General features: G+C 44.6%; 1 protein-coding gene across 4 annotated transcripts; it reads right to left on the bottom strand.

Annotated features, from left to right (window-relative positions):
- Positions 1–8836: 8836 nt before the first annotated feature.
- On the bottom strand, positions 8837–15417 carry SPRY2 (sprouty RTK signaling antagonist 2). 4 transcript variants are annotated; one of them, XM_052785903.1, is made up of 2 exons: positions 14509–15417; positions 8837–10617 (listed from the first exon to the last, which is right to left on the bottom strand). In XM_052785903.1, the coding sequence occupies exon 2, from the start codon at positions 10564–10566 to the stop codon at positions 9625–9627; it is 942 nt and encodes a 313-aa protein (XP_052641863.1). In that variant the 5' UTR covers positions 10567–10617; positions 14509–15417; the 3' UTR covers positions 8837–9624. The 4 variants fall into 4 exon arrangements, with proteins under 4 accessions (XP_052641863.1, XP_052641866.1, XP_052641867.1 ...); XM_052785906.1 differs by lacking the exon at positions 14509–15417 and adding an exon at positions 13090–13579; XM_052785907.1 differs by lacking the exon at positions 14509–15417 and adding an exon at positions 12412–12528.
- Between the last annotated feature and the right edge of the window lie 11420 nt (positions 15418–26837).

The following is a 26837-nucleotide window of genomic DNA, read 5'->3' as shown; positions in this document are numbered from 1 at the left end:
TTTATTTGTAGCACAGTTGCAGCCATAGAGGGAAATTGGTAAACCAGTTGTGCCTATCCAAAACCAAAGATTAATCTACTGGGTTCTTCAGCTTTACTGCATACATTAAAAATTTTCAACATTTAGAAAGCTCCTATACTTTTAAAGGATATTTAAAAGTTTTGGCATCATCAAGATATGCACATACTTGGTTTATATAACCACATCACGTCTGTGCACTCATCCTTCCTTTTACCACTCACCCTCTGATGATGTCGTCTCCCAAAGTAGTTTATAAATTGTAAGGGGCTGGGAATCTGCCTTTCTGTGCATTTGCATGAGAGCTTATATCAGTGCTGTTCAGGGATTGACAAAGCCTTTGAAGGTTTCCATATTATGTATGTTTAGCAATAAGAAAACTAGCATCTTCATCACTCATTTCTCACTGAAAGTACAGAGTGAAAAAAAGCTGTTCTGTTAACTGGACTAACATACCACACCTGGGAGACTTCAGCATACAAAGCAAAGAGTACAGGGTAGATGCGCTCCACACTGCAGATGTACTCTCTCAGGGGTTGGGGCAAGGAGTACCTTTCACGGTCTCATTTGAAAATAAGGGGAGAATGTTACAGCAAAAGCTGATACTCTGAAAGAAGAATATTAATAACAGTGAAACATGGTAATGGGAAGTAGTTTCTTTCCTTCCATTCCTCATTTCCCCTAAAGAAGAATTGTGATGTGCAATATATATACAGGAGATGTGCAATACAGAAATGTAACTAACTGTAAAAAGATTTTGCCTATCTTAATGGGCATCTTAGGTCAAAGCAACGCTAGTGCGCATAGACACTTCTGTCTGTGAGTAGCTCACTATAGTTTACTTTAAGCATGCTTTCACTCATTTAACTTCAGGTAGTGCTTATAGCTGATTTAATAATACTGTTACAAAACACTGTGCAGATACTCTCAGTATGAATGAGCCTATGCCAATTAACCAGATTGTCAGCTAAACCAAACTAATACTCTCCCTAGACTTTTTTGCAATGGCTGAGCTAAACTGAATTCAGACTGTTGCAGCTTCAGTATACAAGAAAGGTTTGTAACAGTAAGCTGAAATAAAGGGAGAAGAGTCTACACACAACGTTGTATCAGCACTAGTCTGTCAGTAAAAAGCCTACAGGAATCTGCAGCACCATTAATGGAATTAACCCCCAAAACAGAATCCCTCAGCAAAATCTTAAAGAATAGTGCCTAAAGGAAGCAACTGCATATATACTACAGCTGCGGTAGGAATAAATTATCTTGGTCGTAGAGTAAGTTAAGTAGGATCAGAACGAAGGTTAAAAATCCTAAAGTAAGGTAGCTATTCCTTGATTCAGAAGTGTGTCTCATGCAATTATAAACTTTTTTTATTCCCTTAGGCAGCTGGGATTTTCCCAGGATACCCATTCAAGTGTATGTTCAATCAGTACATATTCAGGAATTCACCTCTTGTCTATACAAAGTTTCAAGGAGGTCAAGGAGAATTTTGTCATTGCCTCCAGTGAGGCCAGGCATTTCACCCACCAATCTTGCAGCTGAAGTGAGGTCTTTGGATAAAAACTATGTGAAATGTAAACAGCACAAATCCTGGCCACATTTAAAAAACCGAACAGGATGTCCCTCCATATAATATTTCGCCTGCTTAATTTATCAACTTTAAAAAGAGAAAAAAATAGTTGATGTCTTTTTCATTTTTCTAAAACAGAGGTTTTAAGGGGTGAATTATGACAGTCCTTTTCTCTCCAGCCACATCCCTCAGACTGCATGTATATAGAAATGTATTTTGCATACACTTAAAATACTTTGGTGAGGTCCATTCTCTCAGATGCCAAGCTCAAATGCAATACTTTACACACCAGTTTTTCTCTATGAAAGCCTGCAAAATCACTCAGCAATCCCAAGGTTCCATAAGCCACCCACTCTATAAACTGGGGGCTAAGGGAGCACGGGGCTGAAAGGAAAAAAGAGAGCACTTTCCGTATCTTGTGGAAAGATGAGGTTATAGTGATTATCATGGGAGGAAATGATTTTTTGTGACTGTTTTCAAGATGTATGTAACTTCTAAAAGTAAGACATACCATCTTAATTCTTAAAAATTAAGTAAGTGCTGTGACATATGAAAGCTTGCTCATTAATGGAAGATAAATACAGGAAGAAGTCTGTTTTTATGACTTGTCAGTAGATACTGAAGGAATTACTTTGTAAAAAGAAAAAATACCATTCCCCAAATCAAACAAAAAAAATACAGATTTGGGTTTGATACAAAATATCGATATATAATTTTAGGTAGCTACTCTACATTGGAGCAAGAGCCCCTATCACCTAAGCTTTGTTACATTGCCAACTGCCTTACTCCTTTGACAAAAACTGAAATATGTTGCTTCTGTGCAATTAAGTTACCACTTGGGGATTAGACTGTCATTCTAACTCATGAGGATGTCTGTGTGAGTGAATTTCCCTTGAGATGAGATTTGTGGGAGAGACCTCCTTCCTCCTGGACTGCAAATAAACGTGCCCCAGAACATTCCTGGGCCCATGTTCCAGCTGGCCCTGAAAGGACAGTGTCCATGCTGGGCAACTCCGTTAACCTCTAAAAGAGGGGAGCTGCTGGCAAGATGACTTTTGGGAATGGCTCTGGAACATTTTAGCTCCTGAAATGTGCTGGGGAATAGCTTGGGAGAGTAATTTTTGGCACATGCTTAACTCACACCAGGGAAAGTCTTAATGCTTCACTAGCGTGGGTAGTTGCAATCTATTGTCCAGGAACATTTCCACCTACTGTCTGATTTACTAGTACCAAGGTGGCCAGGGACTCTGTCTCGCACTTTCAGACTTAGTACTGTGATCGTATGTATGCAGGAGAGAACAGTTCAGGCATAGTCCTGATGTAAAGTTCACTTTTTATACCATTACCCCACCACCCATACATATTTCAGAGTAACTTACATAGTCTTTTTCTTCCACTTGAGATGAAGGGGTCTGAGGAATCCCTTCCTCCCCAAGAACAGTACTGAGAATAGTAGGCAGTGTGCAGTTAGCCTTTACATGTAGCTGCAATATTATGGGATCCTCATGCACTGGTTTTAAATTGTGAACACAGTGTTTCTCCAACATAAAAAAAGTCACTGGGGGATAAAAACATATACATGATAAACAACCACATAATCTCCATCTGCAGAGCAGCAGAGGTAGAAGACAATAAACCTACTGCTAAAAGGTACGTTGCATTCAGTGAGTTCTGCAAGAAGGCACTGACCCTCCTGCTTTGCTTTACTACCCAATGCAGCTGCAGTTAGGTAAGTTCCCAAAGTGCATTCTTGGTCCCTTAACTGCTCTGCTTACATGCTTCATAGTGCCAAATACATCACGAAAAAAATCATAAAACTAACATTCCATTAAATTACCACTCTGTCTACAACAATTAAACAAAATGCATGAACAAAATGACCCAAAGCAAACAAAACAATTTTGAAATGTTCTCCTCTTTGCAATAGTTTATGCAAGAGAAATGAAAGGCAAGAATAACTTTGTTCACTTTGTGCATTTGACAGCGTTTGTGGTACACCAACTTTTACATGTGTCTTATATGATAACAAGGATTAACATCAATGCTTAAAAACAAATCAGTAACTGATAAAAACTGCACTACAGTGGAAGCTGACAAAGGTCTGAATTGATTTTTAGACCTAAAGTGGAACTGTCTGTCTCAAAGTAACAGTTTTAAGTATAACCAGTTGGTGTATTTTACTTACAGTGCAACTAATTTTGAAACATGGATTGCTATAGCCCTGATGTTTGACTTCATTTCTGAAGATGACAGTGTTAAGTTTGAATGGTCATTTAGAAATTTTCCATTCCGGTGTGTTTTTTTCAGACACACTGAAAGAGCATCAAGATATTCTTTTATCAGTAATTATATTGATGACCACATGATTTATGATTGGTTCATATACACTGCTTCATGATCAAAATAAATTCACGGTGAAAAAAAAACAAAATTACACACCCCCCCCCACTTTGTTCAAGGTGCTCTCTGTCAATAAGTTGGTGATTCATCCTGATACATACACCCTTGTGTACTGGCTCAGACTCTCCAAGTTAAACTTCTGCCTGCAACATCTGATTTGCATCAAGTGCTTTCTCTTGTAGCATATCTCAGGTGCACTGAGTGGTTTTGTAATTATACAGCAGGCTTTCGGGAAAGCAGAGCTACTCTGATTATACTGTTTCTTACATTTTTAAAACAGATTATCTCCCTTGGCAAGATTGTTTTAAAATGTAACTTAAACTCCTAAGTATTAAAATATCCATAAATAATCCTATATAATAGTAGGCTACATTCTCAAAGCTTCTGATTATTGGTAACTTCTACTGAAATGGTAACTGATCCATTTTAGTCTAAAAGTTTGAACATTTTAGCCATAAGCTTCTCTAATCAGCATGCAGGATTTGAGTCAGAGAAAAACAAAACAAAACAAAACAAAAACAAAAAACCCTTTGCTACAGCACAGGCAAAGAGAAACTTCAGATGTATAGTACAACGTCTGTTGCCTTTTCCCAAGGTTGAAAACATCAAACTTCCACCCTGTTTCAAGCAAAATTGTTGCTACTTGTGCCCAAAGGTAACTGCATCAGCTCTCTTCTGAACAATCCCTGGGATAGAGGAACAGCAGATTATACTTTTATAGTAGTAAGACCTCTGTCTCTGTCATCTGAAACACAGCGTCAATAGGTTAAAACAAAGGGGAACTCTTTAAAGACACATAAAGCCTTCTTGAGTAATAAAAATCACACTAAAGAAATGAAAATGAGATATTTTCTGGAACTGTGGATTTCAATGTCACATGAATGGAAAAACACTTTATATATCTCTAAAATCCAGGATAAGTACAGCAAGGTAATAATTTTTTCCACCTTGTCTTAAACTTTCAGAGACAGAGAATACTAATGAGAAAAGCATGTTTCGTCCTCCTCTTTCACCTTTTGTGCTAGTAAGTGGCAGTAAACCTTTACGTATTATGGCTAGGAAAGGTCAAGGGGAGGGACAGGGACCAGAAAGAAGAAATATGAAAAGAAAGAAATAAGACTACCACATCGGGGGGGTCTCCTCAGATTGAAACAGACAGTATTTTTGAAAGAAAAAGTACTATGTATATGTACAGTTTCTGTGTCAAGCGGTCCTGATTTCAATGAGACATCAATTTTTATTTCTAAATTTCCAGTTTAATATCAGATTGTGTAAACAGGAACAAAACTGAGTATTTTCTTTGCTAAGCATTTGGTGTGCTTTGTCACAATGCAGTCTTACCTGCAACCCCAACCTGTAATTGATTTATTTAAGATGAGCCAATACATTGCTGACATTTTCAGTGAGAAATCTATCCAACACTATTCATACAGACATTACTCAATCAAGCATGCTCTTATATTCAGCCAGTTTCTTTCTAGGTCTCTGCTCCAGTGACTGACTGAGAAATTACTCTCAGCAAATGAAATCATTGTTACTCGCTGTACCTGCACTCATCTAGGAACATCTGAGACGAGACAGACTGTTCAAATCCGCCTTCCCCAACAGTTAATTCCTAAAAATAATTTTCTACTGCAGTACAGAAACACGTTCTATCCTCTCCCTGCCATTTAAGAATAAGTCTTAAGATTTCACTCAACACACAAATGAATTATTTGATATTTTGCCAAAAGTGAAAAAGGCAATACAGGTAATACTGTACATTAAAAAAAAAAAAAGGCAAGTTATGCATGGTGCGTAAGTGATTGGTACTTTGCTACTGTCAAGTCACTTCCACCTCATACATCCTGAGTTTTGTAAGAAAATATAAAAAAGCTATTGTGTTAATCATCACCACCACTTAACTACTGCACCTCCTTATTTGGAGAATTTTGGCTTTTGAAGACTGATTTGGTAACTCACTTGAATAGGTAAATACTCACCTGAATATGATCTCAAATCTTTTAAGGACACGTTTTATTTCCATCTAAAGTACTATACCTTTTTATTCTCCACTTGAAACCAAGTTTCTTTTTCTTTTTTTTAACTGCTATGATCACTATCTCAAAAAAGAAATTATAATCAAGCCTCAAACCATTAAAGAGCAAAAAAAAAATTTTCTTGAGGATATTAATAGACACATTTCTAAGTTACTGTACGAGCAAATTTGATGTATTTATTTGTAACTCACATCATATGGAAAAATAATATGAAAAAAGCTATTTGTTTCCATTGTCACTGTAGTCAACTGTCAGTCCAATCCTGCAGGTCTCGCAACTTCAGGCAAACCTTACAGTGATATCAGAATTTATAGGAGGTTAACAGATCGAAACACTAAAGCAACAACACAACAAATGGAGCAATAAGGGTTTTTCCCTCTCTCGTGGCTTAGTAGCTGTCTAAAATCAAAGACCTATATGGTGTATATCTGGCATGACTTTCATGGTTATCCTCAAAACCTGTGTATGGAAAACTTTCCTCTATTGGACCTCTACTTTCCTATCTCAAAGGACAAAGTAGGCATGCTTTAATAACATTATCTCAATCCACTTGAAAAGCCCTCTTAATTCTTACTAAAACAATCTAATCTGCTTGAGGCAAGATTTTGGTTTTATTTAGAATAGTAAACCTTATCTAATTAAGTGTAATATTAGGATGTTAACTAACATGCACAAGCCAACTTTTAAGAGTCCACTGCACGCACATGCTAACTCATACTAACTGAAGCCTAGACCAAAGCACCATAGTTAGCCCAACAGGCAGTGCCTAATGCCATCCTCCCGTACAGCCTCACGCCCAAGTGTCATACGTGCAACCCAATTCACTGGTAGTGGGCTTACCTGGGGGGTGGGGCGGAATCCACTATTTATCCTCATTAAGAACCAAGTGGAAGGTGACAACCAGTGTTTAATGTTAAGGCCGCCTTCAAATTTCACTGTCAACAAGAAGATGGTTTTCCTTTTCCCTTCGAACACATCTAGGTAGTCAGAGTATTTGCTGTCGTGCAAAACAAAACACACCCACAATTTTAGTATTGGACTTCATCTAGTAGGACTTAAGAGTTGCACCTTCCTTGACGGCTACACTGCTCAGCCATACTGCAGTTTTCCAGTTTCACCTTCAGCTTTCCTTAGAGCTATCTTCTTTGACTGAAACACAAATGACTGAAAAGGCAGGGCTCGCCTTCAGTGTTAAGTTCATCAATACAGTGAAAAGACTGGATTTAACGTCTACTGAAATCAGTGGAGTTTTGGGTTTCCAAAATACAGCATAAAGGTCAAAGATTCCCCCAATACATGGACTATTTGATTATTCCCATGTTTGTTCTCAATCAGCAAGACTAACCCAGGACAGTTTAGGCATAAACACCTAATCTAATTCAAGAATCACATTCAGTGAATGGAAACACATGATGGTTACCAACTCCTTCAAGAACAAAACTTCTAAAAAAAATAATAGAAATCTCTGTTTATCAGCAGCCCAGTACAATCCCATGTATATGCCCCAACACTCAGTCACAGTATACTGATGCACCTTAAATATAGACAAATTACTCATGTAACAAAAGCCACCTTCTTCCTGGCAAATTCCACTCAGAAGGCTAAATACATACTGCTTGTCTTTGTATACCAAAGTATCCAGCCGGCTGGTGCAGAGAGGAAAGAAAACCAGCTTACATTTTTCACCAGAGAGGTAAAGAAAAAAAAAAAAAAAAAAAAGGAAAGAGAACAAGGCCCATGTATCAGCTATTTTTGTTTTGCAAACTAGTCAAGACTTGCACTTTTTAATTTCACTTGATGATTGATAACCAATACACACAAACACGCAGTGCAAGATTTTTCAGTACTACAGACCTACGTAAAATAGCCTAAACACCAGATCACAGATGAAAATTAAGGAGCAAAAAGATGTAACGTTTACTCAATGCTCTGGTTTTCAACTTTTAGTGAGTTCCTAATTTATTAGTTATAACTTGTTTTTGTTGGAGAGGGTTCAGACAAGGCTGTGAGATTTTTCTAAGCGTCAGCTTAAAAATACTTACAACTATTTCTTAAATGCCAGCTTAAGAAATGTATAAATAAAATTCAACATTAAGACCTCTAAACTTGGAGAGACATGCTCAGAACAGGAAATGATAGTTTGTTAATAAAGAAAGGTAAATCATTCTCTAGGCTTCCGGTGGGAAACTTGGCAGCGAAAGGATTTTGACCTCAGTGGAAGGTAACTGCCACAAATGACAAATCAAGCAACTTTCTTCTTGCAAGTGAGGCAAATGTTTGACATAAGGCTGGACTGCATTCAGATCTATCATTCCCTGTGGCATATTCTTCTACTTTTAACAAATAATCCTGCAAACTTTTTGCACTGACCGTATTAATTTTTTTTTCCGCTCCCTCTCTGTCTCTCTCTCTCTCCGAGTAAAGCCATGCAAGCCTAACATTTTTTGTGAATGATTACTTATTTCCTATTTGAAGTACAAAAGCTCATCACTTATAGAATAGGTCAAGCTTTCGGTGCCTATTAGTCCTAGTCTGGAATGAATTAATGCATTTTCCTATGTTCATTTTCCTTTTCTGTTGTAAAACGGAAGTCAGTATATGGGACATTTGTGCAAAGGAAGGAAGCAAAAATCCTGCATTATTTTCAGCTGAAGTAGTAAACAACAACAAAAAAAATACACTTAAAAATTCTGTTTGTGTTTTCATATTAGACTCACTGTGACTGTATCACTGTGAAGTTTGCAATTAGAAGTACCAGTTTTCCCAACTCGGAACAATAAATGGGGGGAAAAAATGACAAGTAGCCCAGTTTAATTTCAAACGTTAATATATTTTCTATTTTATAGTGAACATATGCATCGTTCACCCCTTATTTGCAGCAACTATGACGTCCTCATAAAAAGGGGTGACATTTGTAAGATGCCTCTTAAAATAAATATTTCTTTTTATAAAATAATAAAACTTCAAATAAATATTCTTTACACTAAACAATATGTTGAAAAAATTAGAAAATAAAGGCTGAATTTTACTGTAACTGTACAATATACATGAAGTCCAAAGGGAAATCAGAGTCTTGTAATAGCAGGTTTCCGTAAGACAAAATACAATCTAAAAACATACTGATTGATTCACATTCTTCCGAATGTACAACATATTAGTATAATATTTTGTGACTGTGCCATGTTTTATGACACCACTTATTTTTCACAGTTGAAAATATTATTGTATATACAAAAATATAGCACATTATCTCTGGCAGAAAACAATGAAAAAAAGGAGTCATTTGCTAATTTACAAATTTTGCAAGTACTATTCACAAACAATAGAGTTGCCTAGGAGTGTCTGTGTTGCTTTAGCTTATGCAATATGTGGGTCACAATGTACTGCACCCCATTTTTTTCTTTTTTCTGTATGCCACTAGCTGGATTCTAACTAACGTATCAGTTAAGATGGCACACACAGAGAAAAGCATTTCACTGCAAACAGCAAAGTATATCCCCAACCCTTCTACTACAGTGCTGGGACCATAGCTGCTTAGTTGGTTGCATATGTACGTTAAAATAAACCTCGTTACTTTAGTACTTCTGGCTAGCGACGCTATGTTGGCTTTTCAAAGTTCCTGGGAGGGACGCTGGGAACTTTGCAGCAAACGGTGTTGGATCGTTTACAGCGGCACCCAGGCCGATTTACCCGGTCGTAACAGCCCTGGCACAACTTAAGGCAACCCTTGGCTGGTAGGTAACACCACAAGCAAGGCAGAAAGAGGGACACCACACCCATGGCGGACCACCTAGTGCAGCAATGCGACTGACTGCAGGAGCAGGGGTTGTCAGCACAGTTGTCCTCGTCATCGTTAGAGCAGTGATAGAAGAGGCCCTTCACGCAGCAAACGCAAGTCCCGTAATCGACCACGTTCTGGGCTGAGCAAAGACACTGCTTGTCACAGATCCAACACGATGGGAGGGTCCTCGGATAAGTGCACTCCTTACACTTACACTTTCCACAGTCCTCACACCTGTAGCTGTGTGCTCCCAAGTCTTCTTTGCTCAGCGGCTTCAGGTCACTTGACTTGAGCTCAGACTTGGGCTGCATTCGGACTATCCCGTCGGCAACTGGCCCCAACGATGATCCTAGAAGTCTTTGTTCGGATGAATTACTGCTCGTACTTGTCCTTGTACTGCTCCGCGAACCTGTGCTGACCGTGCTGATGGATCGGGACAGAGGCGCCCGAGGAGAGGCGTGCGTTTGCGTGTGCTGAATCCGGCTGAAATGACGATGCTCGGGCAAGCCATGGGGCCTTTCATGTTTGGGTTGGGTCGCTAGCCGGGGAGCGGACTTGACCCCCGGCCGCGGAGCCACCGTAGGTCCCTCCGTGTACTCATTCGTGTTTCGGATGGCTCTGATCTGGTCCAGCGACAAGACATGAACCTGCTGCATCAGGACATCCCGCAGGTCGGGCTCCCCGTGTGGTCTCCCACTGTCACGCCGAGCCTGTAGCAAGGCCTGCGACCCGCTGCCGTGCTGAGCTCTCGTCTCCATCAGTGCCTGGAAGCGTGCTCACCCCGGCAGGCTTAGAACACATCTGAAATCCTGGAGCAACAAAGAGAGGATTCACTATTGCAACACATCTCATGCTCTCTCCGACAGCCTTTCAAGCCTGCAGGATCCCACAGCACCGCACACAATCTAGTAATGCATCAGCCATTAAAAAAAGGAGTCACATCTGGGGCGGAGTGCGGGCGCCGGTCAGCTGAATGCACTTCCCTTGGCCTGTCCTGCCTACTCCTGTGGAGACCGTAAAGGGATTCTGTTCTAGGTCCACACATCTTAACGTGCGGCTCTAGAAAGTCTAGGTATTGCGCCTGCTAACTAAGGCTTCTCAGGCCATCTTCTGGTTAGACCATGGCCTTTAAAGTCATTACATTTCAGCCACTTGAAGTGACTCTTCTTTTCACATCAGGCTACTGAAAAACTTATATTAAAAAAAAAAGGGGGGAAAAAAAAAAAGCCTGCAAGTATTTAGCAAGTGTAACGTGACCTGCTGATGACAGACATATAATTCTCCAATTTTGTTTAAAACTGGATAATATTTTGGTAGGCTAGTCTCTTTACACATTAAACTTTACATGATGTAAATAGGAAATTTTAGTTTAATACCAATGGTCCCAAGAAAAACACTAAATAGCAATAAAATGTTTGAGGTTAGACATTAAATGAGTTAGTGCTACCAAAAACTTCAACAGCACAAGTAAAAATATCTCTCTCCAGTATTTTAGTGTGTGTCATACTTGTGTACACCACTGTGATTGTTATTTTAAGGCTCAATACTACAAAAGCAACACTACCACAGTTTTATTTTTTTAAAACATGTAAAAAATTCCATAGACTACATTTCAAATTGTAAATATTACCAAGAGTGGCTTGTGGGACAGAGGCATGCATAATATAACCAAACAATGCCAGCATCCAAATAGTCTACTTGATTGCAAATATTACTTTAAAGGATCATTAACTACAGAGTAGAAATGCAGACTTAAGAATTTAAATGGAAACCCAGTAAAAGACCCAGAAGATGAGAACTTGTAAATAACTAACTTCCACACTCAGATATGCAAACGTTTCAAGTACTGCCCTCTAAATTAGTTACTATTTGTTTTGCCTTTATCATATCTTAAAGTAGTTCCAAAATCCAATTACCTATACAAAAATCCAGAACAATATTTTACAATTAAAACCCAAGCAGGAACCAAGCTTCTTACAAGGACCACACAATGTCTTCAATTATACCTAGAAAGAGCACCATAGTGTTACTCTGTACACATCAGTTACCAGCAATAATACTATACTTGCAGTATAATAAAATATAGCCAAACAGTTTAACAATGAATATCTCAAGACACTGTCTTTATTCTAACAGCAGTGGAAAACATTTAACCTTTTAACTCCTGCCTCCCCCCTCCCAAGTGCTTTTTCTTTAAAAAAAAAAAAAAAAAAAAAGTAGCCACCTATTTTAAATATTGCCAAATCCTGGGTTTGGACACAGAGCGTATGTCATGCTGTCCCCCCCACCAAAAAAAAAAAAAAAAAAAAAAAGTCTTGCAAACTTGTCTTGAAGCATTGCTTATGTTTTCTTTAAATTAAAGCCTTTGCCATATAAAAAGTTGCAACCAACAGCCTAAGTAGACATTTCCTCCTCTGAAACTACCTGGCGATAAAGAAGAATAGAAAACAAAATGCTTTCCCCATCCTTGAGAGGAACTAGCAGCCCTATCTGCCCTCCAGGTCCAGATTTTAAGCAGACTCAGCCAGCCGAGAAGCTACGCCGAATCCAACCCTGCCCCTCCAGGAATGACAACCCAGTGCAAAAGCAGAGCTGACCCTGACCTGCAGGCGCTTAAGACGACCCCGGTCCCGGTGGCGGAGCCCCCTTCAGACGCCAAGGTGGGAGCCGGAGGAGCAGCCCCCGCGCTTCGCCCCCTTCCCCTTCACAGGCTGCATCCCGGAGCGGGGCGGGGGGGGGACGGGACGGGACACGGACGCGGACGCGGACACGCGGCAGGTGGGAGGCGGCCGCCCCTCACCCGCAGGAGCCGCCGGCAGCCCCGCAAGTGCAGACAACCTGGAGATAACCAGGAGACATCCTCTGGGCTGGGAGGTGGGAGGGGGCTGCTGCAGCCGCCTTATCAGGAAAGTCAAACCCATGTTTCCTTTTAACTCTTCCCCCCCGCCCTCCCCCGAGAGATGCTGAAGAAGCCTTCCCCTCCCGGGGACTGCAAGGCGCCCTGCAGACGGTTTGAGACGACACCTCCGGGACAGTCGGGCGAAAGGCAGATTACCCCCTCCCGCCTCGCCATAAGCACCCACTCGGCTCCACAGAGCCAGCCGCTGGAAAAAGCTCCTCGTATTTTACGCGTATTCTGCAAACCGCCCGAACTCCAGCCCGCCCCCCTCCGCCCCAGCCCGAAGGGACCCCGAAGGCATTTTCAGCGGGACGCCGGTCCCTTGCCGGATCCGCTAACAGGACGAGACGCACACCTCCAGCGCGTTTATTTGCAAACGTACATTTGCCGGAGAATCCTTACGGGAAAGCACGTCTCGCCCTCCTCTGAGCTAGCGCTTCTCCCCTTGCCGTGCACCAAGAGCAGAGAAGCAGCATTTGCCTTTTTCTGTGTCCGTGCGTGTGATAACGCGATTCCCCACTTCCAAAAGCCAAAGTCCGCTCTCGCCGAGCTCAAGTGCCATGATTGCTAACTTCTCCTAGCTGGGATTGGCAAAAGGGCGAGCAAGGGGGCCGGGTTTCGCGTTCGGCACATTTGGGGAAGTTTAAAACGCAAGGGGCTTCTCGCGTGCTGTGGAAAAACCCCGTGTCTCGCTGGCTGGGAGAAGGCGAGCCTGAGGGGGAGAAGTCCTCTGCCCGTGAATTTCTGTTTTGTGTCCGGAGCCTGTGCAAGGCACCCCCGCCCCCATCCCCACCGCACACACACCAACCACCTCCTCTTCTTTCAAAGTGCTTTGAAACCCCCATTAAGGGCCGAGTGTGTGATCAGACTATGGATTAGGGCAAAAGGGACTTTATCATCGGGGTGGGGCAAACTGACACACAAATAGCTTGCTGGAAACACCAGCAGCTTTTTTTCTTTTTTTTTGGGGGGGGGGGGTGTTACAAAGTAAACCCACCAAAGGAAGAAAAAAAAAAAAGTAAAAGCAAAAATTAAGGCTTTCGTTCCCCTCCACACATGCCCTCTGCATAGAAGAACCCGGGGAAGAACTTTACTCGTCTTAGGGATCGAATTAATTTCATCCCACGAGAAATATCTATGTGTACACACACACACACACACACATCTGTACCAGACGTGCACTCACTTCCGAATTGCACGGCTCTCCCGACGCCACTACAGACGGGCGTAAATCACGCACTGGAAGGCGGGTTGCTCGCTCTCCCCCAGGCCGGGGGGCCAAACAGCCCCGGCGCTCGCCAGCCCCGCAGCGCCCTCCCCTCACCTCCCCCCGGGGCTTGTCGGAAACCCACGCGTGCCCGCCGAGGCAGGAGCGCGCAGGACCGCCCGTGCCCGGCTCCCCGCAGCAGGGAGAACACGCCGAAGTGTGTGTCGTGTCGTGTGTGTCCCCCCCGCCCCGCTCGCAGCCCCCGCAGGCATGCCGGCGCGCCCGCGCAGCCCTCCGCCCCCCGCGCAGCCGTCCGCCCCCCGCGCCCCCGAGGCACCCCGGCGGGGCGCAAACGCGGCGCAGCCCGCAAACCCCAGCGGAGCTCCCCCCCCCCCCCCCCGGAGAGAAACCGCTCCGAAATCCCACCTCCGGCTCCTCTCTGGGAAAGGAAGGAGAGGGGAAGGGGGGAGAGGGAGAACCTGTACGAATGGAAAAGGGATCGGCCTCAAACATTTCCACGAGTTTTCTTGGAGCAACCAAGGGGGGGGGGGTGTACTGAAAAGCTTGTTTTGCAAAGAAGGAAAAGGCTCTCACCGTGATCGCGGCGCTGCACCAAACCCCTCTCTCTCTTGTATTTTCTTCTTCCTGCGGTTTGCAAATAAATCCAGCCCTAAAGCAAAAAAAAATTCTTTTCCAAACTCTGCTTTAGTCCAACTTGCAAATTAAGAATGATCACCATGTAAAAAAGTCCAGAGCAAAGTTAGGTCCCTCTCCCCGGATCGATTATAAATACGTGTGTGCGCGTATATACTATAATAATAATGATAAAAACACCTCTCCGGTTCGGGGTGGGTTTTCTTTGCTCCTAAAAAGAAATCACCCAGTCTCTCTCTCACACACACACACTTTCCTTTTTTTTCCTCAATGAACAGGAGGCCGAATCGCCAATACCAAGTCACTTTTTTTGTTGTTGTTGCAAATGATCAAGAGGAAGGGGAAAACAAAATAAAGTGGATCTAAAATAAAATCCCAGAGCTTTCTTCCACTGAGCTCCTCCAAAAAAGCAGCTTGTGCAATGTAGCCGTTCTGCTGAGAAGCTGCTGGCTGCAAGCTCCTCTCCCCTCTCTCCCTCTAGCTTTCTCGCTCCCTCTGCGAGCGTGTGTGTTGCAGGCAGCTCTGTGGTTTGCAATCGGGGGGGGGGGTGTTTTGGGAGCGCAGCGGATTTGTGGTGGTGGTTGTTGTTGTGTGTTTGGAGGAGGTGGAGGAGGAGGAGGAAGATTTGAGATGTGAGCTGTAGGGGCTCGGCGTTTTTCTGCTCGCTCGCTCTCTCCCTCTCTCTCTTTTTCTTTCCGGAGGAGGTAGGGTGATCTCTCTGCAAAAGCAGCAGTAAATGGCGTCATGTGGATCTGAGGAGGAACAGAGCAGTTGTTGTCCCAGAGGATATATCGCATCCGGTCCCAGCTCATTGGCTCTGCGGGGCTACATTCACTGGCGCTCCCAGCGCCCTGCCAGCACTCCGAGCTGCGGGAGGCATTCAAAAGGGCAGCGCCGCCGGCCCCGGCCCCGGCCCCGGCCCCGGCCCCGGCCCCGGCCCCGGCCCCGGCCCCGGCCCCGGCCCCGGCCCCGGCCCCGGCCCCGGCCCCGGCCCCGGCGCTGCGCGGGGGCGGCGGGGAGCCCCGCTGCCGGGGCCTGGCCGCAGCCTGTTTCCACAGGAGGCTCCTCCGTGCGCGGTCACACGACGCTTGGGCTTGCTTTTGTGCTCGTGTATTTATTCAGAGGCAGGCACCGGTGGCTTTGCAGGGGAGCCGAGGGGAGCTCGCTTCTCCCGGGGGGGGAAGGCACGCTCTCCCCGCCGCGGCGGGCTTTCGGGAGAGCCCTTTCCAGGTGCTCCCCCCACACACACGTGTTTTTTTTTTAACTGAGTGGAATAAAAGTTTACACTTTCTGTGCACCCCCCCCCCCCCCCGCCCTTTTCAGCAATCGGTCCCCGGCCGCGCAGGGAGAAGGAAGGGTGATCACTTGGGGCATTGTCCCGCGGATTAACGCGATTAGGCGGCGCGGGGGGGCGTCCCGGTGGCGGGGCGGGAGCGCGGAGCGGAGCCCGCGGGGCGCGGAGCGGCGGGACGGGCGCCGCGGGGGGAGCGGGCGCCGGGCCGGACCGGGCCGCGCCGGGCCGGGCCGGGCCGGGCCGGGCGGCTGACAGCGCGCCGCGGTGCTCTCCGCGCCTCGGACGGCTGCGGGGTTTGCGGCGTGCCGGGCGGCCGCGGGGTCTCCTCGCCTGTGCGGAGGGGTGGGCGGTGTTAGGAAAAAAAAAAAACCAAACCACCCAACACCCCCCCCCCCCCAACTTTGTTTTGATTAATTCCCATTCGTGTGGGGGACACGGTCTGCGAGCAGCTCACAAACGTGACTGTTTGTCTTCTGGGCGTTTCCTGACACGGCCACAGCTCGGTGCCTTTTGTACGAGCTGAAATCACCGACGGGGCCACTGTCGCTGGGCCCGGGCATCTTGCGCCTACATGTACCTTTAAGCGCGCAAAGCGGCGTATCCACGTAGGCATGCACCGAGCCCGAATATACCCGTATCACGTGTGGCACTGCTTAAAATACCCACGATGTGTAAAGCAGCGATGCACTGCATTATTGACAGGAACGATCCTCAGCGCAAAAACCCCACCGGCCCTTTTTACTGCTTGAGGCGATTTTGCGGGCACTTCCTCTTCTACACCTGCTGGTCACCGCCTTTTGAGGGAGGTGGTCGTTCTCAGCAAAAACATGGAAATAAAAAGGGCAGTGCCTTACACGGACGGCCTTTTCATATTTTTACACGCAGACAGCCATTCTTCCACAACAGGATGCTGAACCTGCAAATTATTTTCCGCAGTTGCCTGACAGGAAGGTTAGCCTGAGTTGCAGGGGTCTAACTTCTCCTTTCCGTCCGCGGGGGCTTCACCGGCCCCTACCCCGCACAAAATTGCTGCCGCCTCGGGGGGGACGGGGGACGGGGACGGTGCTCGGGCCCCAGGCGTCCGTCCCGTCCCCGCCCTCCCTGCTCGCCCCCCCTCCAGCAGCCGCAGACGGAGCAAACTGCCCGCCGGGTGGACGGAGGCGGCGGGGGCAGCGCCGTTTGGGGGTAGAGGAAGGGCGGGAGGAAGCCCGGTGCCCCGGGCTGCCCCCGCGGGAGGGGACACCCGGCGGCGGGGCGGCGGGCTGAGGGGCGCGCCCGTGGACGCGCCGGGGACCGAGCTGGGCATCCTCGGAGGTGTGCCCGATGTGCAGGCTGCGGAGTTTGTGCCGGCAAGGAAATCCGCGGGGTTCAGCTGTGGGGGACGAGCATAGGTTAAAATACCTGCGAGAGAGAAGGCGCAATCTTAATTTCACTTCACTGTGGAAAGAGAAAAATCTCTTCCTCCCACATAGCCGAGACAAAAATAGGTGAAGAGCTCTTCGTGCAAGCCTGTACACACGGGAAAGGTCTGTTAGGCTGTTTATCAGCGTTTATGCTGAGTATATTAATAGTGTTTAAACTGGCAAGTTCATAATACCTTTTTAAATCTCTCAGTCAGTAGTGCAATCAGCAATTTATATGCCAGTTCACAAGTACAGGTGTATACCCTTAATATAGCGAGTAGTCCCAAAGAGAGATATGAAAACAGTGAAACTATTCTTATTCACAGAGCCTGTCATGTGTGCAAAATGGTGAAGAGTCAACGTCTTATAGCAAAAAAAAAAAACAAACCCCAAACCAACAACCCCCAAGCATACAGTGTCCTACTACTGCTGGGTTTGAAAGAGAAGCACCGAACCTGCAAACATTTGTGCACTATCTTAACTTGCACACAGGTAATCAGTAACTACTGCATAAACACGCAAAATTAAGTGCGCTCTTTTTTGTTTGTTTGTTTGTTTGTTTGTTTTCGGGTTGGAACCTCAAAGCTGAATTCTCAGGCCTTTAATTTGGTGATACCTTGGAACAGGCTTTCACAGGATTACATAGATCACTCATATTTCACATTTCTTGTCGTGGGTAGTGAGTGGCTTAATGCATGTGACGATGTTTCCCCTAGTGGTTTGCTCTAACCACTGCAGGATTTTTTTGCTTTCAACTCAAGCAGACCTTGTTTTTGGAGATGAAGGGCTTTAGTTCATTCTCAGCAGAGGAATGTAGCTGTTGTATATGTATATATGTGTGTGTGTGTACATATATATATTTATATACATATAGATGCGTGTGTGTTCGTGATATATTAGAGTAGTAGTAATTCCAGTGACTTCAGGTGAAGAGTTGGGCAGAGTGAGGTCTGTGATATGAGAGATACCCATCTGAAATAGTTGCAACTTTTCTGCATCATCCTGAAATTGTCCCACAAGATTTTACTTGATTTGATTTTCAGACCCAGGACCTGAAAACAAGTAGTGTTTCCCCCTTTTTGTAAAAGAAAAGGAAGTTCATTCATAAGGAATTGCTTCTTGCGAGGGAATGAAAGAACAGTAAACTTGCTGACTTTCAGAACATTTTGTGCATTATCTCATGAATTAATGCAGTGATATGAGGATATTGATTCTGCACATCCTGAAAGGTCTAAGTTGTCTGCACACTGCTTCTAATGCCCAGTATTTCCTTTGAAACTTAAACCTTTAATTGATTGTCTTTCATGTTTGTAACTCTGAAAAAGGTAATGTACATAAAAGAATTATAGGATTTTTTTAAAGTGATTAGCTGTAAAGCTTTTTGCCTACAGATATTTCATTGAGATTCCCAGGGCAGACAAGGACACTTAGGTATATCATAGAGAGAAACAGAGAAGTCAAGCTCACCGTACTGTAAACAGTTGGACATTTTTTATGAAGAAAATTAGGTCCCCGACTCGGTACTGTTAGTTTTGCTTTTGTAATTTTCATTGGAGGTTACCTGAGGGAAATCCCAGAATTCCTTAAGAGGGGAAAATGAGCAAAGGCACCTGGGAACCTGCTCTGGTGGGACAAGGAGCAGCACTGTTAAATGTGAAAAATAGAATAAATACCTGCCGCTCTGGCTGGGAATACGCATGTTCTGCAGCTGCTGAGATTTGGTTTCCTGCTTTTAGTGATGCCCAGATCTTCTGGGATTAAACTACTGTTACTCAGATCTAGCTAATGATCACCACCTTCCTTAAAGGTGATATAGGCCAGATCCCGTGTAACTTTATCCCATCTGATGATTGCCCCAGTATATGGAGGGACAGTTGCCAGAGGAATATTTTCTTGTTGAATACCAAATATACTTATGTAAACTTAAAAAATAAACAAATCCCTTTCCTGATCCTTCTGAAATTATACTGAAGAATACATACATTTAGTACTTATAATATAATGTGGAGCTTTTGCATATAAATTGTTCTAATAAAGCTAGTATGCTCTTTGATGTGCCATTCAATGTTATTTGGTTATATTTGTGTCCTTGATAAAATCAGCATTGGTTTTTTGGAATTCAACTTTATAAACCTTTCCAGTTTATACAATGCATTTTATAATTAGTTCTCTCTTCTCTAATACCTTGAGACCAAATGTTCAAAAGTGGGACAATTTGGCATGGAGAGGACTAAGTGCAGTTTATTTGCTAAACTGGTATTCTAGCAGGCTTTTTTCATGGTGTATTTGTTTGTCCCCGGATTTTCCTCCTAACATTTTCAGCTGCTTTGGTAGAAGCAATCGTGAGAATGACAGCACAGACAAGCCACGTCTGTCAGTGTTTGAAACACTGCACTCTCTAGCCTCATTCAATTAGAGGCTAGATAACACTGGGCTTGACTATACTAGAATTTTATGCAAAATTAACTGGTTGCCTATTAAAATGTTAGTAAGTGCGTGCTAGTTTGGAAATTCCCAAAATATTTTGTAGCAGGATGCAGACATTTGTGTGTTGACCTGGGATTAAAGTGACTCAGAAGAAGTGGAAGAGGTCAACGTTAGCAGTTACGGGCAATTTGGGAACGAGAAGGTTTTATGAAGAGACTTATCACATCTGTACTGTGGTTTGCAGCAGTAGTTTTCAAACTTCTTCAGTCTGTAGACTTTTTCTATGCTTTAGAAGAGAAAACAAATCATAAGAGAAGTGCAGGCTTTTTTAGAAAATTATAAATTGTAAGACCTCCCATTTAGAAGTCGTCCATAGGAATCCACAGATCACGGTTTGAAAACCACTGATGTAGAGATAACCGAACTAGCTCTAAACTGCAATGTAGTGGAAAGGTAAATAAGTATCTTGGGGCAGCGTAGCTCGAAGAGCACAGATGCCTGCTCTTCTCGGAAGTGCGAGGTAGCTTGCATGGGCCTCCATGCTGTGACGGCTACTCTGCTCCCAGAATGTAAGGCACCTTTCTTCACTGGAGGCTGGAGTTCAAACGAATACCTCCGAGAGATTAGCAATTGGTAGCATATAGCTTGCAAGCCAGCCAAGGGATACGTACAAGTAAGACTTACAGATTTCGCTGCAAACCAAAGCGGGCGGATCGAGCAATTGTTAAAAATTGTATCATCTTTCTCCCATGTGCTGAGATTATTTTTATTTTCCCCAGTTGTGAAAGGCTTGTATTCATCTGAGTGGCACAAAAGCACATCCTGAAAGCAGAGGTGACGTGTGCAGAACAGAATCGTTTCCTAGAGATGAATGGATTTTTCACGAAAAGGAAAATAAAAACTGGTGTTGCCCCATCATTTGTCTGACAATCAGAACACAACAAAAAATACTGTTTGTCTGGTTGTGTCAATCAAAAAAAATTGTGAAAGACCCTGATCCTGCTGTCAGATCTGCACAGGAGTGTCTTCATTCTCCTGATTATAATGGCAATATCAATGACGTAATCAAAATGCTGGATATTCTATCACAGTTTTCTCCATAGACCTCAAAACAGTTTTCAAGAGGTGTCGCTATGTCCGTTTCATAGATGAGGAAACCCAGCAGTGAAAGCAAGAAGTTACTTATCTGAAAAGCAAGAACTAGGAGTCTCAGGTCCCAGTCCAGTCTCTCCACTGTGTACATGCTGCTTCCCACGGAGACCCGTGGCATTGTATTTCCTTGTGGGCTCCAGGGTCTTTCCCCACAACTAAAATGTCAGGGTCTGTGTCTAATCGAATCGGAACACCTTAAAAGAGAGCAGGAACTGTTAGACAATTATACTTATCTTACTTAGAGAGGGAAAAGGACAAAATGTTTGATTATCTAAACAAGGTTATCTCTGCAGGAGCATCCACTCCCACCACTTGATTAAAGAGTTCCTCTAAACTTCCGTCTCTGCATCTGGTGTACTTACTCCTATCTTATTTGTGGTTTTGTAATCATCTTTTCCTGTATTTTAAGCAGGCCTATTACTTTCAAAAGCCCTGCAGAGGCAAAGGCAGAAATTAACCCAGAAGCCGAATCTCTGAGCTGTTCCTCCTAAGCAGGCCCCTGACGCCTTCTGGAGCCCAAGTGAAAGTCTGCAGTGCTCCAGGTCTCGGAGGGAATCCAGCTGCCCAGAGCGGCTCCCGGGACAGTATCCTAATTAACGAAACCTAAAGGAAGCGCTGGAAATGGCATTACAAATGTACGCAATAAATCCACCGCATCTGACAGAATGAGATTGCAAAATAAGCCCACTGAAAAACTTCCTTCGTTCTTGAGGTTAAATGTTTAAGCCGTTTAGCATATTTCAAGTTTTCTTATTGTTGCCTTCTTGCAACGCAATTCGGATTGACATAAATTATATCAGCTTCTGGTGGTTTACGTTGTGTCAAAGCAATTATGTTTTCCAAACTACGTGCTGTTCAATTTTTGTTTTCTTTCTTAGCTCTGTAGGATTTTTTTCTCCACAGGGACACAAATTACGGTTCTACAAAATCCATCGTAGCTAAGGAAATTTCTGTTAATGCCCCCTTAATCAAAATCCCACTGTGGACAATAGAAATAAAGGTAACAGCCTCGATTTAGTTGAATAGATTCTGCATCGGGTAAAGTGTGACTTTTGAGAAGACACGGTCTGTTGCAGAGGTAGAGACTACATGTGTTTAGACAGTCAATGTGTACAATTATACGCTGGGATGGTACGAGCTGGGCCGCAGCCCGGGCTAGCTTTAGTGCTTTCATGTTTCGTCAAAGCTACAGCTTAAGCGGCAAAGGCAGAATCTTCATTCAGCTCGACTTCAAACCCAGGTTTTTTTCTGTAGTAAAAAGGAATAGGAGAGCTAAAGCGTTTTCTGTGCGGTGAGGGGGCGGCAGGAGGGAAGAAAGCTGCCTTTTGCAGAGACCTTCTCGGTTTTAGCATTGCAGCAGCCGATCCTGAAGGCACGTTAATGAAATACAAACGGGAATTTCCTCGGCTCTCCTTCCTGCTTCTATCTTTGCCTGTCTCACCTTCTGAGAACCTGATTTGTATTTGTATACATGTGTGTGATCCCGATTTCATTGTTTGCCTTTTCACACAGGCACTTTCACCTACATCCCCCCCCCCCCCCCTTCCCTCCCTTCCTCTCATTTGGCAGCCAGTTGGGCTTCTTCCTGCCTTGAATACCACATTCCCTGGTTATTCAAGCTCAGTCATTAGCACCCTGTCCCCCTACTGAAATTATGAATGAAAAGCCTTGTTGTTCTTTACAAATAACTCGGGCTTCCTCAGTCAGTCAAATTCAAATGGAAGTGACTGCCAGACAAAGCGCCCGTATGATGGACAGTCCTCGCAGCAAGTGATCGAGGCGCACAGGAAGTTTTTAAAGGCACAATATAGGTAGAGCAGCCTGGGCGTTCCCCCCGGGTGCGGGCCGGGGAGCGGGGATGGGGGAGCGGGGGGGCGGCCCGCCCCGGCCGGGCCCGGCCCCCCCGGAGCGCCGAGGGGGGCGGCGGGGCTCCCGCGGGGCTCCCCCGGCCCGCGGGGGCTCTCCGCCATGGCGGCACCTACACCTTCGCCCGGCGGAGACGGCGACGGGGCCGCGGCCGGGGCCGGGGCCGGGGCCGGGGCCGGGGCCGGCACCGCCGCGTCCCGGCGCTGAATGCCGCGGGGGTCGCGGGCCCCGAGCGGCACAACCCCCCGCCGCCGGGGCGCATTGTCCGCGGCCCCCTTTTCACAACGGGGGAAAAGGTAATTGACAGCCCCATTGTCCGCCCCGGCCCCCCGCGGCTTTAAAACACTCCGGGGCCCCAGTCACACGTTGTCAATAAGAGCTGTCGGAGGTGACGAGTGAAGAAGGGCTGTTCAGGAAACAGTCTGAGCCCTTCAAGTGGACAGGCCTCAGTGACTTCTCCGGCACTCTGGCTGCCACAGGCAGCCCCTTCAAAAATAACCTTAAGGCAATAAATCAAACATGTTTCCTGCACTATACAAGGAACAGCTGGTTATTTTTCCTCACTTCCCCCCCCCCCCTTCCTCCCCCATCCCTTTTTTTAAGCCTAAAAATTATTTAAGCACAGGAAATCAAGCATGTCAAAGTTTGGCAAAGCAGTTTGGGTGATTTAGCGGTTACAACACTCCTTTCTCTATTAGGCAATCTTTGGGCTTTGACTTTTTATCTCCTCATTTCCACCGGTTTCTGCATCTGCTCTGATGGCCAGGATAACTCGTCCCTTGTCTTCCACTCGGCAAGGGGAGTGATCGGCGTGGTTTGCAAGGAGAAGCCGTTCGCCCTCATTCTCCTCTCTCACAGGAGCTCCGCATCCTGGAGTTCAAAAAGATGTCTTGGGCTTAGTCGATCTGTTTATTTAGGAACAAAACCCCTGCACCTGAGAATTACTGAAATGTCTTGCCATAGGCAAGTCTGGACGCCTATGCCATACTTCGTGTTTTACGTACGCAGCGCTCCTTGCCCTTATCTATCTATCTGATGCAGGCAGCGTTGATGTATCATCACACATGACACAACATATATGATGTGTGTGCGTAATGATATGTAGGATGCATTCAATTTTAAATACGGTTACGGGTTTTTCTCCAAAGGCCTCTGCAACCTCAGGCTCTGTTGCTGCAGCTGGATCCACACCGGCCAGCATTTGTGTTTGCACCGAGCCCCTTTAGGAGCCCACCTGCCTGGATCTGATTTCAGCCTTGGAGCTGTCATTTCCTGCCATCACATGAGGTAGGTAGTGTATGCTAACGAACTAAAATCCAGATCTGCTAGACTTAGCGTTGTCATTTAGCAATGCCCAATTCTGCTAATATATTCAGCGCTTGGCTCTCATGATACACTTAGGAAATAAAAGGCAGGGGTCAAATATTCTTCGCAGTATTCTGCAATGTCTGTGCGCTGTGACTGAAACATTGTATTCCAGCCAGAAATGTAACTCTTCAAAAAACTGACAGTAAAACCAGAGACTGAATTAAGGAGAAAAACAACTTTCCTGGAGGCTTCGGCTCTGTGAAAATCGAGTTTAAAAAGAAAGAGCTAGCTAATCTCCAGCAGCATTAAATTCTCCTTACTCACGTAACACAGGATACATGTTCTTATTTCTTTATCATGCCACCTATTAATAAGATATAAAGAAGATCACTGTTCGCTTTAGGGTGGCCAGGGGGTCTTTAAGAGAAATAAATTGTCATGAGAAAGGAGGTGTGTGGCAGCAGGTTTAAGTCGGTGATCTATAGATGCAGCACAGTTTACTCCGTTGCACTAATTCTGGCAGCTCTGCACTCATGGGTCAGGCCATGGGAAAGAAGATTTGCATTTTTTTATTATTTTTATTTTTGGAGTATTGTTATTGTCCGTCTTTCATTTGCAATATGATACATTCATATGTCCATTAATGTAATTTCATCTCCTTGTGCATCTAGTTCCAGTTCACCTATCCACAGCACACTTCTGCCATATTTTAAAGACCAAGGTAACACAGACTCGCTAAGTGCCTGAGACTAGTTTACAGGCAATTTTAGCCAAACCTTACAGCATGCTGGAAGACATGTAAGCCTGAGTACCTTTTGAAATCTTATGGGAGTAAAAGCCCTTCAAAACCTCAGACCAGATGCTTTGGTAGGATCCAGTCTTTAGATTGCAAATTACTTCAGGTAAGGATGTCCTTCCCGTTTGGCAACTTCCTAGAACACTTTTGCAGCAGGATAAATAAACAGCTTATTATATGGAGGAGGAGATACTCAGCTGGGTTGATTTACCATTGCTAAATTCCATCCTCTGAGAATCCAGCTCCACATGGAAGTCAGGGGTTATCCATACCCTGCAAAGGTTTCACATGCCTGGAACCCATGATGGCAAGAATTGGCTGTATGGACCTGTTTCACTTACTCTTCTTTGCTGTGATCAAGAATTACACATTCTCACTTGGCATGTTATACCAACTAATGCTAATCTACGGTCTGCTCACACACTGGGTATGGCAGTATTTTGCTGTTAAATTGAGTAGCATTTTAGAACCTGCCAACTTGGGTGCTTTGGGGTGTGTCTTTTGTGCTGGGGAGCGGTATAAAAATGCACAGTTGGCAAGTTTGCTATTGCCTTTGCTCAGCGGTGCAAAATGACTGCTTAGACACCATTAGATCACTGGGAAAAAAAACCCAAACCCCTCAACAAAACAATAATAATGACAAAAAATTCTGCTGTTCACTGATCTACATGTAGGAAAGCATTTGAAAAGCCATTACAGAATATGTATGCTTATGCCCCAGCAGAGCTGAATCCTTCACTTCTCAATTCTTCTCAGCTTTTTGGAGAGGCAGAAGAAAAAGCCACTATTTTGGAACACCACTGGCAGAGAAAGCCAGTGCCAGTACTTTCCTGACAGGCTTTTCCTTCTTAGCCAAGCTCATTTTTAATGGCGTAGGAGAAGCAAGTACGACAAATATTTGTCTTCCTATATAGAAACAGGTCTGTGAGCTGAGGCTGTGAATCCAGCTGTCTGAAAAGAGTGACAGCAAGATGGCAGGAGGGCTGACATCATGTGCTGAAAGAGGAGTGACAGCAAGGCTGACAGAGAAGCTTAACTGGACAGTCAAGTGTGAAGAAAGGGCAGCTGGACGGGTGTCTGTAGATGAGAAGATGGCAGAGAAAAAAGGGCCAAGAACTAGTAACTGTCTGAACAGGAGGATCCATTTAATTTAATTTCATTTCATTTCATTTCATTTATTTATTTATTTATTTATACTTTTATTTCTTGCCTTAAAGCCCTGGAGAACCATGCCCTGTCCCTGGACTGCAGTGAGGAAAGCATTCTTGCTTTTACTTTGCCTTTGCCTCAGTCTTGCAGTCGTACTCCCTTAACATTTGTTGTGAAATCTAGACTCTACTAAAGTCAACAGGAATTTTGCCATCAAGTTTAGTGTGGCCAGGATTTTATTCAATACATAACTCCAGCAGCGTCAGCAATGTTGTACTTGCATAGACCAAGGCTAGATTTGCCCACAGGAAGGGAACGTTTCCCACATTTCCCCTCACCCCTCCTTCCCAAAAGAAAGATGTAAGAGACTGTTGAAGGACAGTTAATGGGCATTAGTCAGATCTGTGTAAGCAGTGAGAACTTGGAGGAAAAACACCCATTCTGCAAGGTATAGGCCAAACACAGCCTGCAAACTCAATTTATTCAGCCTATAGCCTACTCTCAGGAGTCCTTTTCTGCAGGGGCAGCTTGGGAACGAACTGCAAAACACATTCATGGTTTCTGGGAAACATTGTGCTACTTTGCATCCCAGTCCAATGGACCTCCATGTGCACTCTACCTCAGGCTATGTGAGTCGTAAGGGCTGGGATATAAAGCTCTCACTGGCTCTTAGGAGGAGCTGTATTGCCCAGACAGCCGGAAGAAAACTGGGGACTACTGATTTCGATCATGGTAGAATTTTCTTTAGAGATTCTTGTCAGTTCTTCCACCATTCAACCAGGAAGAAGTTGGGCTGCCAAATGAATTGAGGGTGAAACCTGTTTCTGAACATATCTCCGGGTTCAGTAGCACATAAATGTAACAGATGAAGTTC

This window comes from Harpia harpyja, chromosome 4 (assembly GCF_026419915.1).
Source record: "Harpia harpyja isolate bHarHar1 chromosome 4, bHarHar1 primary haplotype, whole genome shotgun sequence".
NCBI classification, from domain to species: domain Eukaryota; kingdom Metazoa; phylum Chordata; class Aves; order Accipitriformes; family Accipitridae; genus Harpia; species Harpia harpyja.
The sequence above is the reverse complement of the archived record's forward strand: the minus strand, read 5'-3'. Positions and strand labels throughout refer to the sequence as shown.

Excerpts from the sequence above, each read along its gene's own strand:
- SPRY2 (XM_052785903.1), bottom strand. The coding sequence starts at position 10,566 with ATGGAGACGAGAGCTCAGCACGGCAGCGGGTCGCAGGCCTTGCTACAG.